This window comes from Thunnus thynnus, chromosome 17 (assembly GCF_963924715.1).
Source record: "Thunnus thynnus chromosome 17, fThuThy2.1, whole genome shotgun sequence".
Classification (NCBI taxonomy): domain Eukaryota; kingdom Metazoa; phylum Chordata; class Actinopteri; order Scombriformes; family Scombridae; genus Thunnus; species Thunnus thynnus.
In genome coordinates, this window is record NC_089533.1 from 13,176,383 (window position 1) to 13,192,080 (window position 15,698).

At 38.2% G+C, this 15,698-nt stretch overlaps 3 protein-coding genes across 4 annotated transcripts; 2 read left to right on the forward strand and 1 right to left on the reverse strand.

Moving 5' to 3' along the window:
- Positions 1–1,856: 1,856 nt before the first annotated feature.
- Positions 1,857–3,778, forward strand: tspan10 (tetraspanin 10). Its single transcript, XM_067571009.1, has 3 exons — positions 1,857–2,601; positions 2,692–3,287; positions 3,455–3,778. The coding sequence occupies exons 1-3, from the start codon at positions 2,512–2,514 to the stop codon at positions 3,759–3,761; spliced, it is 993 nt and encodes a 330-aa protein (XP_067427110.1). The 5' UTR covers positions 1,857–2,511; the 3' UTR covers positions 3,762–3,778.
- A 751-nt stretch (positions 3,779–4,529) lies between these two features.
- On the reverse strand, positions 4,530–6,827 carry LOC137168428 (retinal cone rhodopsin-sensitive cGMP 3',5'-cyclic phosphodiesterase subunit gamma-like). Its single transcript, XM_067571010.1, has 4 exons — positions 6,363–6,827; positions 5,277–5,447; positions 5,132–5,172; positions 4,530–5,027 (listed from the first exon to the last, which is right to left on the reverse strand). The coding sequence occupies exons 2-4, from the start codon at positions 5,429–5,431 to the stop codon at positions 4,951–4,953; spliced, it is 273 nt and encodes a 90-aa protein (XP_067427111.1). The 5' UTR covers positions 5,432–5,447; positions 6,363–6,827; the 3' UTR covers positions 4,530–4,950.
- A 2,329-nt stretch (positions 6,828–9,156) lies between these two features.
- On the forward strand, positions 9,157–14,874 carry ccdc137 (coiled-coil domain containing 137). Of its 2 annotated transcripts, none has more exons than XM_067570242.1 (6): positions 9,157–9,635; positions 10,309–10,454; positions 10,540–10,765; positions 11,065–11,147; positions 12,933–13,012; positions 13,111–14,874. In XM_067570242.1, exons 1-6 carry the CDS (start codon positions 9,565–9,567, stop codon positions 13,306–13,308), a joined length of 804 nt encoding a protein of 267 aa, XP_067426343.1. In that variant the 5' UTR covers positions 9,157–9,564; the 3' UTR covers positions 13,309–14,874. The 2 variants fall into 2 exon arrangements, with proteins under 2 accessions (XP_067426343.1, XP_067426342.1); XM_067570241.1 differs by having other exon boundaries at positions 9,159–9,635; positions 13,108–14,874.
- Positions 14,875–15,698: the final 824 nt, after the last annotated feature.

Genomic DNA, 15,698 nt, shown 5'->3' on the forward strand with positions numbered 1-15,698 from the left:
TGCTGGTGCAAACTAGTAATACTGTGTGTATAAATATATTTTCATAGAGACAAAGTTGTATCTGCACTGTCAGGCAGGCAAAAGCATGCTAGTGTGAAACTATTATGAACTATCCACAGAAAGTAATCTGGCAGTTCAGGAATGAGTATAACAAATCACAATTTGTTTTTCTGTTAATACCCATTACTGTGGAAACAGATTTGTGGCGGGACTAAAGCCACACCTCCTGGAGCCCACCACCAGTCAATCTCAGGCTCTGTCTGCAGCAGTAGACTGACTGCCTTCCAGCTCCCTGCAGCCCAGTCCAGCACAGGCAGAGGAAAGAATGACAGCAGTGGACCTGCAGCCAGAGAGTGAGATAAACTGGCTTCTCTCTCTCTCTCTGTTTCTTAACTCACCGTCACATGTGCTCTCTCACATGATACTTTTTATTGACTCACAGCAGCGCATTACTCTATAATGACTTTATCAGAGACATGTTAAACTGAAATATATCAACTCTGTTGCCAAACAGAAGGTGCACCCTGAGGATTCCCATGTTTCCAACGCAGAAGGAGACAGATGACCACGAAGACACATAGCCTGATGAGCCTTACAGGAGGGAAGGAATCATTTTGCATCAAGTTCAAGCATTGTAGTCCCTACAATGCTGATCTGCTTTTGATGACAGTTGCTGAGATGATGCATCTTGTGACTGACTGGACCAACAGATGCATGCATCATTCATTGAGATTAACATGCTCATTTGGGCTGGGCATGGTGACTGCATGCAGAATTGCAGAAATGCTGTCTTCATAGTGAATTACTCTGAACAAAAGGTGGTTCTTGAATAAGAGGCACCACATAAACAAGACAATACCTGATCTGTTGAAGGTTGAAGGTGTGGTTTTTCAAAGGTTTGCCAGTGTGTGACCTTTGACTTAAATTGGAAAAGTGCCTGCTTGGTGCAAAGATGGTTGACCTGAGTGTGTTTAGAATCTCAAGGGTTCACTGCCCTCCAGTGGTCACAGTGAGGAACTGCATCACTACATTAAAATTGTGGCTAACACAGTGTTAATATCAGCATAAATTGTTAATAACAATATGTACAACTCATCAACTATTAGTGTGATTATTACAAACAACAACTGCAATAAAGTATTGGTATAATTATGTGTATTTATAGTTTTCTGGCATGTAGTCCTGTCTACACCATCAGAGATTTTCATACTGCATCATGGGAAACATCATAACATCTATGGTGAATAGTTTTGCAATAAAGTTAGTAAAAACAAACAGGCATAAGAAATGAACAGAAATGATCACAGAATAATTATGCTCAGTGTTGATGTGGCTAAAACACAGAAAAGGAACAATATATAAAAATTCATATTTAATGTGTGTGTATGTCTGTGAGTATTTTTTTCTGCTAAAACAGAGTGAATAGCCTTGCAGGAGCCAGTAATATGCAACTGATAACAAGCCTGGATCACTTTTTCTCACTACAACAAAAGACAGGTGCTGTATACCATAAGAGGTTGTGGGAGATTATAGATTTTGAATTATGTTGCTATATTCCAACTGACAAGATAAGTTATACAAGGCCAGCTGACAATCAGCCATAACTGTTCCAGCAATGAAACTGAGAAAAACTGACAACAAACAGCCTCACATGATAACAAGTATATTTCTCGGATGTTAGATCTGATCTGCATTGATGACATTTGACCTTTTAAGCAGATAAAGGCAGTATCTGTTAATACGGTAATAATCATCATTTTCAGTGCCAGAGGCTGTCAATGGAGTAGGATGAAATAAATGAATAGTCAGATGTGTGAATAGTTAGGGCCAGAAATATTACTAATCTACCAGGAGTTTTAAAAAAATGGTGTTGGTGATTGCAAAGTTGGTTAAAATGTGTATTTGTTGTAACATAACTGTATATTAATACAGCTACAGCTAATTATATAGCTACACGGGTACTTAGTCATGATGTCTTGGTATGGAGTATTCAAATTAGCTACAGGTGCGAAGTGACACACTGAGTCTAAAGTCTGTTGAGTTTTTGTCATAAAATTCAGTTTCACTATTTCAAGGTTTAACTTTTTTTTTTTTTTAAAATGGACATGCATTCTTTCTTTGACCACCCACTTTGTCTTTTCCAAGTAGAATCAAATCATTACATAACAATAATGGTTTAAAACTTTGTGGTTTATGTGAGTAAACCTCACATCAAAAGCCTCTTGTGCGAGTCTCTCTCTCTCTCTCTCTCTCTCTCTCTCTCTCTCTCACACACACACACACACACACACACACACTCCGATAACCGTCTAATCCCCTAACTGTGACTCTCACATGATGAAGAAATCCCACGCTTCACAGCCAGGAGCTAAACACAGCATAGTTACTGCACCTCAGCTCACATGCTCCTCTGTTCTTACTGTAGCAAATGCTCCCCTATGCTCCACTTCAGTTTGTGTCATTCTGACCAGCTAAAAGCACAGGGAGGATCATCTCCCAGTGGTTGACAACATGAGGAGATATATGCTGATAAGAAGTATCCCTTTGCCCTGGTTGCGGAGGGACACCACACAGAATGAGTCTAGTCCGCTTATACCAAAGGTAAGGGGCCATGTTTAAACTTCTGTCTGGTTCTTTATGCACTTCACTCTTATAGGTATGGTATTTAGATGCTTTTCTCTGTGTCTGAAGGCGGGCTCTGCAAAGGAAGATGCTGAGGAGGTTGCCCATGTGACCACTGAGTTTCACCAAGGAGGGACAAACAATGGAGAGGAGGACGATAGCCTTGTATTCTCAAGGATCCAACCCTACTACAGTTATTCTTTGATGGACTATTTTCTAAAATACTTCCTGTTCCTATGCAATCTGGTGTTCACAGTTCTAGGCCTGGTGGTCCTTGGTTTAGGGATGTGGGGCCTCATCAGCAAAGAGTCATTTGCCAAGGAGAAGATTGGCAGTATAGGCACCGACCCGATGCTGATACTTGTGACTATGGGTATGGTGCTAACTATGCTTTGCCTGTCAGGCTGCGTTGGTGCCTTAAGAGAGAACTGCTGCTTACTGAAGCTGTTCTCCGCAGTTGTGCTGGTGCTCATCACAGCACAGGTGCTAACCGCCATTATGGCCTACAGTCTACAAGATCAGGTTAGAGGAGTCCTGCGGTCAGGGATGTTAGCTGCCATGGCGCGCTACCAGGATGATCTGGATCTGAGGTTTATCACAGACGAGATTCAGTTTAATCTGCAGTGCTGTGGAGCAGATAACTACCGTGACTGGGAGATCAACATGTGAGTAGAGTGTGACTAACTCGGGTATTTATAAATAAAAAGTACATCATAACTTATTCCTCATGATGTAGGAATGCCTTGAAAAGCAAAAAATGCTTCTCAGTGTGTTGTTGGACAGAAAAACTGAACATACTGTACTTTTTTAAGTTTTCCTTTCCTTTCCTCAGATATTACAACTGCTCAGCTCCGGGCGTGCTGTCATGCGGGGTTCCTGCTACATGCTGCATTGACCCTTTGGAGAACGGCACTGTGTGGAACTCTCAGTGTGGTGTAGGAGCCCAGCTGCTGGATGAGTTTACTGCTCAGAGTGTGATCTTCCTAGGTGGTTGTCTGGGTGGGATCTCTCGCTGGATTGAGCAGCACGAAGGCCTGATAGGGACAGTTACCATCGTCGTACTGGGGGTCCAGATTCTGACTCTGTTTATCACTACAAGGCTGCTAGAAAGCATCCAGTGGCATAAAGTGTATATATAATGTGGAATGATGAATAGATTTGTATGCTGATATTTAATGAGTGCTGACTGCTTTTGGATCTCTGCCCTGTTTGTCTTACCTATCCTTTAAGTACTAATTTTGAGGAAAATAACACATCAAGGCGACAGACCAAAATGCATGATTTGCTGGCAAAATTCAGCTTTTGATTCTGGTTTTGAACATTTAACATTTAGTTACATGGCCCCTGATGGCTTAGCTAAATCTAAATCCACAGTATGTGCCTTACACCACAATTTTGCTGTAAAAACAAGCATAATATGTGTATGCTTGATGACAGCATGTTGTACCCTTTCACCCAGGCAAACAGGCCATCTACTGGGGATACTTACAATATATTATAAGTGTCCATTTCCAAAAAGAAGTGTGACTTAGAAATAATGTGACAGTTACCCTAGAATTCTTATTTTAAGCCCTAATTATTCTCATGGGCTGTTAACGAAAACAAAAATGATCAGTTTTGGTGAAATGCTCAGAAGCACACACATTACATGGGAATAGACAGAATTTAATTGACCCTTATTTTTACATTCATGTGTAATTTATGCACTTTTCTGATTATTTTGCAGCTGACATGTTCTACTCTCAGACTTTTTTTTCTGAAAAGGGACAAATAAAGAAGAATTATTATTGGAATTCTAATGTTTAAAACACAGTAGCCTAGCATTGTTTGATAGCACAGTGTTTTGGTTTATGAGATATCAAATTGGCACAGAGGAACAAAAATGAAGACAAAGTTGTTTGAAATTGTTTTAAAAAAAAATTCCAAGCTTTATTCCGAGTTTGATTAAACATAATAAACATGATGCTGACGATCATTGTGCAGACACTCCCTCAATTAAGCCAGTAACCTGAGCTTTCAGTTACAGCTCTCCTCTCCAAACTCAGGCAATAACACAATGACACATTCAGCATCAGTGGGTGATGGACATTAAAATGGCAGCTTGAGAGTCTTATGAAAATAGATATATTGTATAAAAGAGCTTCAGCAGCATCCACAATATGCAGATGTATACTTGATATGCTAGTTCTTTACTTTGTGGTTCACAATTCAAACAAACAGTTATTTATAAATTGAGATTGCTAGAATTGAATGTTGTAATTCAAGTTGCTGAACTTGCCACATCAGTTCCCTTTGGTACAAACAAAAATCATTTCATAATGCAGAGCCTCAGATGATGCCATACTGAGCCAGTTCATGCAGCTCTAGATGGCTGTATGCTTCCCAAGGGCAGATTACAGTGATGTCTGTTGAAAAAAGAAAGAATAGTGATTAATTAGTCTGTTAATTATGTTTGGTTTGTGTGTAGTGTTTAGTGGTGCGGTCGCGTAACTGTGCCAACTCTGCTTACCAATGCCAAGCCCTTCCATTCCAGGGATGTCCTCTCCAAAGCTGAGGGAGAAAGAAAATCACAAGCTTTATCATGGGAAATTTGCCATTTTTAAAGACAAACTTTCTGGATTTTACTCAAGAGCATTAACTCTAAAAAGGCCTACCCAATGACACCTCTCTTGGGAGGCTTGCTCTTGAACTGGCGGGTGTTCCTCTGTTTGAACTTGGGTGGGCCCTTGCGTGGGGATCCAGGGGCCGTGGTTCTGGGGGGAACTTTGTTGCCAGTCTTCGCCTCAGGTTTGGCCACTTCCAAATTCATACTTCTGTTGTTTGAGCTGTAATGGGACAGAATAGTAATGGGTCATAAAAACTGAATGAAAAAAATAAGAAATGTTGGGTATCATAGCCAAATTTATTGAAGTTTTGCTTCAAAAAGAACAATAATCAATATGAATTTCTACTGATCTGAATTTTGTAGTTTCTGCCAATAACTGAATACCTGAAGAAACATAGATATGTGTACAGACAATGAAGGCTCCTGTAATCCCATGCTCACATTAATTGACCCTCTACAATGCCTTTAAGCTTCACAGCATCTTGATAATCAGATTAGTGATTGGACATGCTGAATTTGCTTGTCGTCCTGATCTGACAGCAGCTCACAAAATACTCAATCAAATTATGTACCATGGAAAGTAGATTTGGTAAGAAACTAAACAGGAAATTTTCAGAACTGTAACTCTTTAATGACGAAAATGTGTAGCCATGTCTGGTATATAGTCATTTAAGAACCAGTAATTAAATAACATTTTAAAAAGCATATCAAACTGTGTAAATTTGTTTGGTTACATAATCTGACTACATATAATATATAAATTCTGTTGTAAAAAAAATCTAAATATTGCTTTTAAAAAAAAACACATTGTTATTTTTCTTGTACACATACACATTTTCCAATTTCCAGTAAAATTTTACAGTGAATCTGCTTTTTGTAATCTAATTTAAATATGAAATACATACAAAAAATCCTGAATTAAAAAAAAAAAAAAAAAAAGCTATGTGGATCAAAAGTCCTTGCCACATATTAATCAAAAAAAGTCACATCTGAAGTTGAAGGTGCCAAAAAAAGAGGCAAAATACTGTTAAACAAATTGTTATATGCAATATAGCAATATTACTGTTACATAGGATAAATTGACATGTGTCCAAAAAGTATATTTGCATTCAATTCAGTTGTTGCTAATACTCACCACCTGTGTTGCTGTATGTATCAGCTGGTGATGTTGGAGGTCTAGGTTGCTGGTATATGATGAGCTGTGTTCAGTGGAGCCCTCTTATACACCTCAGGTTCTGAGAAGATTATGACGTTATCAGCTAATGAACTATCCAGGCCCCTCATGACTCGCACACACGTATGTACGCACGTTCATATTGTATATGGAACAGTATGTTCATTAGGGATTGGCTGACAGGCAGTTGAGGGGATATCAGTTCGCTGTTGCTGAGACTTACCTGAACAGACACATGACAGAGGAGACAAATGCAGATGTTTAAGAATAACAATAAGGATGTGTGTTGGGGTGACCATTTGCATATTTCTACAACCTTCCAGAAATGTGCAGTGAAGGGACAGAGTTGTGGGATTTTCTCATCAGTAACTCCCCACCACCTGCAATATTATGCAACGTACATCAGCCGAGAACATGCTAGCATGAGCAGCAGCAGCATTCTCCTTTCATCAGCAGTCTCTCAGATTGAGTTGCATTATGTCTCACTGGTAATCCCCCCAACTCCACCCACCCCTACAAATAAACACACACCTGGTCCATTCATCAGATGGTCTCGATAATCTATACTACTCATACACATGCATGTGCACGAGAGATGGAAGGATACACTCCTACCTGATTTATTTGCTCTCACTGTCTGTCTCACAGATTCAGCCAACAATCTGTGCACAATCAAAAAAACAGCATTAGGATCAGAGGATGCATTTGATACCAGTATTTCTACTTTTTTATGATCTATAATGGTGAGTTTTTGATGAGATCACTTTCTCTGAGTAATCCCCCACACACATTGAAAAGCATGCAGGCTCAGGAGTGCTTAGGCTACTGGAAATATCAATGACACGCTGAGTGCCACATGTCTGATGCTCAGTGACAAAATGCTGAATGAGATATAGATTAATATGGTGCCCACTGTGCTTGCAGAGCTCCAACTAATGGTCACTATTGATTAATATGTAGATTCTTTTGATTCATCAATTTAATAATTTAGTCTCACTTATACATTTATGCAAATGTTTAGTTTCACAGTGGTGCAAAGTGAGTACATTTAGTCAAGAACTGCACTTTTATACAATTTCGTAGCAGTTACACTTTCCTTGAGTATCAGTACTTTACTGTATATTTCCACTCCACTACCTTTCAAATTGAAATATTTTGTTTTAATCCACTGCATTTATCGAACAGCTATAGTTATTAAGTTATGTTTGCATATAAAGTATACCTTCAATTTATAGGATACATTGCTAAAGATGATATGACCCAACAGTAGTTAGCACTAGCCCAATCAGCTACATAATTAAAATGCTGCTTATATGTTAATGCATCAGTACCAATAACAGAGGGAACTATTACTTCTACTTAAGTAAAACAATGAGTACTTCTTCTGTGATGCATAATGGGTACTTCTGCTTAAGTAAAGTTCTGAATGCAGAACGTTTTTTACTTTATGCACTGAGCATCACTATGTTTACTTTTATTCTGTCAATCAATCAACTTTTGTTTCAGCTCTAGTAGATTGTCATTTAATGTTGGTTGTTACAGTGTTTGCTTGAGTTAAGTTGACTTAGTCTTAGTTTAGTATTAAATAGTAAACTTTTCACCATACTACTTTTGTTGAATACGATTTTTTAAAATAAATAAATTATGCACTTTCTAATATTCCAAATATGATCACATCCTTTATTTTTTATTATTATTATTATTTGGAATCAACTAAAACCAGCTTGGACATATTTTGGATTGAGGCTGCTTCAGGATAGTTCCAGCGACAAAGAGGAGCAGGTGCGTAGACCACAGTGTGTCCATTCATGTCCTAAGCCCCTGCAAGACAAAACTAAACAGTCCTCATGTCTTGTAAATGCATCGGTGGACCAACTTTCTGAATAGGAGAGTAGATAAATGCAAACATTCTGGTAGCTACTTGTCAGATACTGGCTTTATTGACTTAGCCTATGATTTACTGACAGGGGCCCGAGGATTAATTGATTGTGCTCTAAATTATCTCCCTGATAGTATAGATCTGTAAATTTAGATCTGCTTAAGACGGTCCAATTTAATATAAGCATAACACAGAGTGTAAATGGTTGATTGAACTGAGCTGCATCTGCACTTTCAATTTAATATGATCATTGAAATTCAAAGTTCTGGACAATTGGAGCATTGTTCAAACAAACTGAAGTGTTGACGCCATCTGGTGGCAGATAGAAGTGACTGCAGTTACTTTAGCCAATCAGGATGACGTTTCTAGAAAAGATCGTCTATTCTATCAATGTATCACTTTGAGATAAAAACAAGTCCACCATTTGGATTAGTTGTCCTTTCTTCTTAATCATATGTTTAAAAAACAAACAAAACTAAATATTTTAGGTGCAGCAGCCATCGACTTTGTTATGATATATGATGAGATTATTTTATTTTATTTTATCTATTCAGCAAAATCGATTAGGCAACATATAGGCTTACTGGCACCATTATTACCTGGAAAGGGAATTAGATCATGAGACCAGGTGATCAGCATTAATTAATTATCTGGGACATACCAGGGGTACATCTCAAGTCTCTTAATTTATGTCTCCTCGCTACTCTAGCGGTGATAACTGTGAACCTTTATTAGTATTAGCACAGTGAACATGTGTGCAGACACAAACTCCATCAGAGGTTTCTACAGCTGTTAAAGCCGACTGACAGCTGATCCAGCTGTGATCAGCTGTCGCCGTCATCAGAAATGGACGTCGCTTCACATGACGCTTCAGAGGAGAGCACGTCTCATGTCTCTTAAAACAAATTTCCTCGTTTCCTCTCTCCTCGCTTGATTTCCTTGCGTCTCTCCTTGCATCCATAGTGGGAGAAACTAAGACGCAAGTGAGGTAAACGTGGATGCAATTTAAGAGACTTGGGATGCACCCCAGGTGTGCTACCTCTCTGGATATTTTGTCCATTGTGGCAGATTTTGTCCACACCTCTCTCTGTGAGCTTGATGTCCCCGACAAGAGTGAAGGCATTTACGGTACCCAGAAAAAAGTGGCAGAGTGAGACGTCGTCTTTTCCGCCTTTTACCCACTCCGAGTTTGAGGTTCATAGGTCAAAGGCTATACACGCTGCTCCACATGTGTTATTGTTTTGTTCATATAACGTGTAATGCAGCGAAATAAGCAGCAGTAATATGGGGAAGAATAAGAAGAACAAAATGAACGAGTCGGGGAAACAAGCTGTCAAGGCCGGGCAACAACCAAGGTAACCTAAAGAAGCTAATGTGTAAAGGCTAGCTAGCTGTTATTAGCTCGCTAAGTTAGTTGCCTGCAGTGGAGGAGGAAATATTCAGATCTTTTTCACAAGTAGAAGTAGCGATACAACAATGTAAAAACACTCCAGTACATGTAAAAATCCCGCATTTAAAATCTTACTCAGGTACTTAAGTATTATCGGCAAAATCAAAGTATGAAAAGTAAAAAATACTCTGAAATACAGTTGAATGGTTGCTCTAATGTTATTATTACTGTTGCATGAACGTGTAAGAAGCTTTTTGATGTTGTATAACTGTTAAAAAAGTGAGCTGATTTTAACTACTTTATGCACTGTTGGTTAATTTAATCTGTAAAAATGATGATTTTATAAATTGATCCTATGTTTTGGATGTAAAATATTGATATTGATCTGTAAATTCCTAAAAGTAGAGTAAAAGATACAATAATTCCCTCTAAAATGTATCAGAGATATTAAGCAGCAGAAAATGGAAATACTCAAGTAAAGTGCAAGTTCCTCTAAATCGTATCTCAATACAGTACCTGAGTAAATGTACAAAAATAAGATCTAACAGGTGTATTTGTATCTAAATAAGGTTCAAGTCAAAGCTAACATTCCCTTTTTTTTTCTTGCATGCTAACTGGACTATGTGTCAAAATCTCAGTGATAAGAAGCATAAACGAGATGGTAAACCCAAGAAAGCCAAAGAAGAAGACCACCTCAAACACATCCCCTTCAGGCTCCGAGAGATTATGAAGAGCAAGGACAGAATGAAAGCAGGATCCTTGAAGGCAAAAAAGCTAAAAGATTGTGAGTAAGAAAAATCATCCTTATACTTTTTTTAAATGTATTTAGTACCTACACGTCTGCTATAACTATATTTCTGTCTCCTCAGCCATCCTCCCTAAAAGCAAGGCAGATGATTCCCAGGATGGAGACATACCTGTGCCACATTTCAGGAGGAGAAAAGAGGAAAGTGAGGGAGCCTACAGGCGGCGCATGGATAATGAGACCAAACATGTCCTCTTCCTTACCAAGAACCAAGTAGAGAGAAAACCTGAGCTGGATGCAGACAAACAAGAAAGACCTGCAGACAAGGGCAAGTCGGAGAAGAAGAAGGAGTGAGTACTGGTTTTATAAATTGTTGTCATCTTTGGTTGTAGCTTCAGCCTAAATACATCAAGAAGTCACATGATTTGTCTTGGAAACATGTAGTGAATTAAAAACAACAATACTAAACCTTTTTAATGGACACATTACACACAAAAATGGTAAAACCCAACATGCAGTTAAATGACAATGACTACAACAAGAACAATAGAAAATAGACTATAACACAGAAATGTAAAAGTAATTATTATTCTTGGATGATATATATATAATATGTCTAATTCACTTGATCTTTGCTGTCTTGTCACAGGTACGATAAAGCAAGAATACAGAAGCAACAGCAGAAAAAGTTGCACAAACAAGAGGCTCGGATGGAAAAAGAGATGTTCGTAGGTAATGTAAGCTTGTATCTCTGCAAATGTTACCACTACAAATGATGAGAGGTAGCAGTTCTTACCTCTCTAATTCAGTACAAGCATGCATATTGACTAGCTAAAATTAGGTGCATTTAAGATTATCAGGGCAGGAGGAAGGTTACATAGTACCTACATGCAGTGTCTGTGTTAAGATTTAAAAAAAATATGAATGACGTGTTCAGTTCTCCTGAAGTTCTGTCAGCAGCATTTCTTAATGTTCTGCAGTAGTTTGATGGTGTTTTGAGGTTGATGTCAGACAAGAGATGATTTCCTAAAAACCTTGTTTGGACATGAAATCTTGTTTCAGGTGACCAAATGCAGGTTCACTTATTTCTTTAATGTAGCTGATGTTGCCTGACTTTAGTTTTTAGAGCCCTGAAATCAAAGTGAGAAGTATCTTTAATTATTTAAATTTTGAACAGAAAAAAATGAAATGTTAAGAAATCTAAACTTATATGCTTATAGAACAAGGTCTCAGCAATCCAGCACTATTTCATAAAATACAGTAGTGTCCAAAAGTGTGAGACTTTTGGACACTACTGTATGTGTTTCTCCTGTCATTACTTAGTTTTTGTCAACACCGTTAGACACAATACAAAGTAAGTTGTTCCTATTTATTTAGTCTAATATAGATTTAGAGCTTTTAAATCATTGTCTCTGCACCATAGGTACACATATGCGCTGTTAAATGTTGAATACTAACTTCTGTTCATTTTTTTATACTTTCACGTGTACTCCTTTAAAAACTTACATTACGCAACTTTTATCATCAGCCCTAAATATATAAAATAACCATTTTAGACATCAAAAAACACATTTTTAATTTTAAAAACACAGTTAATTTAATAAATCAACTGTATTGGAGGAACAGATTGTAAGCATAATCATTTAAAACAAAGAAAATTCCATCTGACAGTGGTGACAGTGGCCAAATTACAAACAATTAACAAACAATTCCGACATTGTCGCCACTCAAGTGAATACTTCCTTGCTTAACAAATTTATTTAGCTAACAATTTGGTACAACAAATAATTTACATTTTCATGGTATTGCCACTGGCATGTCTTTTGGTCAGATGGTTTTGGTGTTGAGACATAGAATAGATGTAAAGCACAGAAGGATGAATAACTTGAGTTTTACAGTTGGTTTCCTTTGAATGAACTTCCTGTGGAGGTTGAATATTGTGTCAGTCAGAATCATTCTCTGATGCTTTACTTTCTTCCGTGTTATCGTGTCCTGTTTGTCAGTCATCATTTGTTCAGCATCATGGTAGAAATCCTGAACCATCTGGGTTATTGTTTGAATGCAAGTGGAGTTTTTCGTCAGTAGCCCTTCTCTTTCGCAGTGTGTTGTATGTCAGCACAAACTGTTTTGTCTGGTATATTAGGGAGCATTTCTTTAGAACCATACCTAACAGCAGCTTTACTGTACATTACCTGCCCTGCACCAGACAACAGACAGACAAAGTTAGTGACTAGCTGGTGAACATATTGGAGTGTTAAGCAGCTAAATAACTTTTCTTAGTTGATGGAGACCAAGATAGAGCTAAAAGGAAAGTGAACATTGTACTAACATTTGTTAGCTGAAGAAAGAAACATATCAACAACTTTATAAGGTAATAACATGTCAGTGTTGTGTTTACAGCATGTTCTGATGCCTCCAAAAATGCCATAAATGCTGCTTTAATCACATAATTTAATCACTTGAAAAAGACTGGAAATAAAGCTTGTTTATACTGAGCTAATGATTTTTATTTTCTAGATAATGTCCCTTTTGGTGAAGTTACAATGGAACCACCTTCTCTGAGCGCCAAACCCAAGAAAGCTCCGATCAAATCTCAGGTAACCTGCTATGGTGTGATCACATGTTCTGTCAGTGTTCTTAAAGCTTGAGTAAGTGGTTAACTGTCGTTTCTATCTTCTTCTCCAACCACCAGAAGGCATCAAAGGAGCTGCTTCTCAACACTCTCCTAGGCCACACAATGACCTCCACAACCAAACCCTCCATGGCCAGACAGAGAATCATGGAGGAGGAGCGGGAGCGAGCAGTGGAGGCCTACCGTCACCTCAAGAAACAGAAACAGCAGCAGCACAACGCTAGGATCGCTGGTCTGGAAAAACTCAAGAACCTTCAGTGATGTCTGATGTCATGTCACCTTAAGGAATTATATTTTCCTCAATTACACTCAAGTGTCAGTGACTGTGGGAAGATGTGTTCAGAAACTGACATAGATTGTATTCGTCAGCAGACTGTATATGTGTTGTGTAGCTCTGGAACTGAAATGCTAGTGGGGGAGCTTACCACAATGTTGCTTCCTGTTGGGAAAAGCAGCACACATTTGCATCCATATGGTGCATTTTCAGGTGAGTCATTAACTACATTCACCTACCACAGTCCATTATCACATATTGAGGTCAGAAGAGAGCAGGACATTCAAATGATGAATGGTTTTATATCTTTTGAAGAAGACAAACTGATTACTCCAAAATGAAATCCTTTTCAGAAATGTGTTGGTTTCTTTTCTTTGTGACGTTGTCGGATGTTTACTGGCAAGCATTCATTTGTATATTCACTCTTCTCATTGCGTTTTTAGGCTACCACAATGACATCATTTGGGATGCTGTGGGCAATAAAATCACAATAAAATCACAAAGGTTATATCAAGTCAAAGATAAACCTCTTGACTGTGTGCTTAGGTCCCACTAGATGGCAGTCCTCCTGTAGAAAGCTGCTCTCACACTGTTTGGAGAGCTGACAGAACATGCTGACTGAACTTGTCTTTTGACTTTTAAAAAATTAAACATTCATTTTTGGTGGCACATTTTGCCATTTTATATATGTGAGCAAATGACTGCAGTATTTTACCATATTTAGATCTGTATTTGGTAAGTGAAAATGAGCAATTTATATATAAAATGTGTATAAAGAAGAACAATCTCACCACTGGGTCTGTTTAGTAGTTTTTCTGGAGCCTTCGGTCATACTACATGGTCTTCATCAACAGAGGGAGTTTGCCCAGTTGTCATAGAAATTGCAGATGCTCAAATTTCCATTTCACCTGAACACTAAGATAAGACATCACTCTTGACCATGGAAACAGCTACTGAGCAAACAATCTCACATCCACCATGTCCATTTAGTAGCTGCTCTGGAGCTTTTAGTCACATGACATGATCATCTTTGAACATCATGTGGTTTGTTTTCTCAGCTGCTGTTCCCAAGATCAAGAATTCACTTTGGAAACCTCAACAATAAGAATACATTTATTAAAAAAAACAAAAAAAACTGTTTTGATATGAAATGCAAAAGCTGTTCATACTTTGTGTTCATGTGTACCTCTCTGAGAACCCTGAAGCCTGGGGTAAATAAATCAGCCTTTTTAAATGCCGAACACTTATTAGAGCCTGGCACAGCTATTTACATTTGTAATCCTTTAAAGGTTACCCTCTGTTCATTCCAGCTATGAACAAGGCCTTTGTTTGAACATCGACCTCTGGGACAAATTGTACAAATTCAAATTCAGAGATGTTTTGTCTGACAGCTTGATCTTTCAAAGCATCTTTGACCTAAAAGCAAACATTACGCTGATAATATTTTTGCAATATAACCAGATGGTATTAATATTGAATACCTGTTGTCTGGACTGTGGGTTCTCAGTCATTTCTGTTTGATCAGCTTGACCAGTAAAACCCTCTGTCCTTTTTTTTTGTTTTGTTTTGTTTTTTCTTTCTCTGTGTTTGTCCACTCAGGGTTGTCACAGTGACAAGGAAATGCATTAAGTGAGGACAGCTGCTTGTGATTGGTTGTGGTGGCTCCCTTGAGCTGAGCACAGCCACCACTGGTCACGTAACCACAAATGTCCATGTGCACAAGACAGCTATTCGTATTATCAAGTGATTTACAGTTGCTGCCTGTCAGAGGAAGGTGGTGATTTTGATTTCAGCTGAAGTCACTGACCAGGAATAAATGTCTAATACACTTACTATATACTGTAAATACTTTAAATGTATTTCTGCAGAGTGACACCTCACCAGCTTACAGTGTTGTCCATTAATCTAGAGCTAACCAGGTCAGTTACATTAGGCAACTACTGCCTGAATGCTCTGTTTTGTTTAAATTTGGATACATTTTTCCTGCGCATGGTCACCCTTGGGAGTCATTTGACAAAGCTGCGGTGTCCATCTGCATCTATTTTGCAGCTCTTTGCATCAGTTTTTCTATCTATGCACTGGGGTTAAAAGGGTATAAAGCAAAGCCTTACAAAATAGTTTGTGCCAGTGAGTGAGTACTCATGGCTGCTGACAGTACAGGATGGTGGGAGTAATTGGGAGTGAGCCTACTCAGCCTGCTGCTAGGCAGCCACAGCTCACTCTGAGGCTTGTAAAAGTGTGTGTGTGTGTGTGTATATATGAGAATTATTGTATCTCTTGCTGTAGAGAAAAGGAAGAACTCATAAGTCAAAGCACTTGACTGTACTAATATGTCCTTTCACAGTAATGTTTTTATTATAGGTTTATTTAAAAACCA

Excerpts from the sequence above, each read along its gene's own strand:
- ccdc137 (XM_067570241.1), top strand. The coding sequence starts at position 9,565 with ATGGGGAAGAATAAGAAGAACAAAATGAACGAGTCGGGGAAACAAGCT. Across the intron at positions 10,455-10,539 it reads GGCAAAAAAGCTAAAAGATT|CCATCCTCCCTAAAAGCAAG; the intron begins GTGAGTAAGAAA and ends CTGTCTCCTCAG. Across the intron at positions 13,013-13,107 it reads AAGCTCCGATCAAATCTCAG|AAGGCATCAAAGGAGCTGCT; the intron begins GTAACCTGCTAT and ends TCCAACCACCAG.
- tspan10 (XM_067571009.1), top strand. The coding sequence starts at position 2,512 with ATGAGGAGATATATGCTGATAAGAAGTATCCCTTTGCCCTGGTTGCGG. Across the intron at positions 2,602-2,691 it reads CTAGTCCGCTTATACCAAAG|GCGGGCTCTGCAAAGGAAGA; the intron begins GTAAGGGGCCAT and ends CTGTGTCTGAAG. Across the intron at positions 3,288-3,454 it reads CGTGACTGGGAGATCAACAT|ATATTACAACTGCTCAGCTC; the intron begins GTGAGTAGAGTG and ends TCCTTTCCTCAG.
- LOC137168428 (XM_067571010.1), bottom strand. The coding sequence starts at position 5,431 with ATGAATTTGGAAGTGGCCAAACCTGAGGCGAAGACTGGCAACAAAGTT. Across the intron at positions 5,173-5,276 it reads CCCAAGAGAGGTGTCATTGG|CTTTGGAGAGGACATCCCTG; the intron begins GTAGGCCTTTTT and ends TTTCTCCCTCAG. Across the intron at positions 5,028-5,131 it reads AATGGAAGGGCTTGGCATTG|ACATCACTGTAATCTGCCCT; the intron begins GTAAGCAGAGTT and ends TTTTTTCAACAG.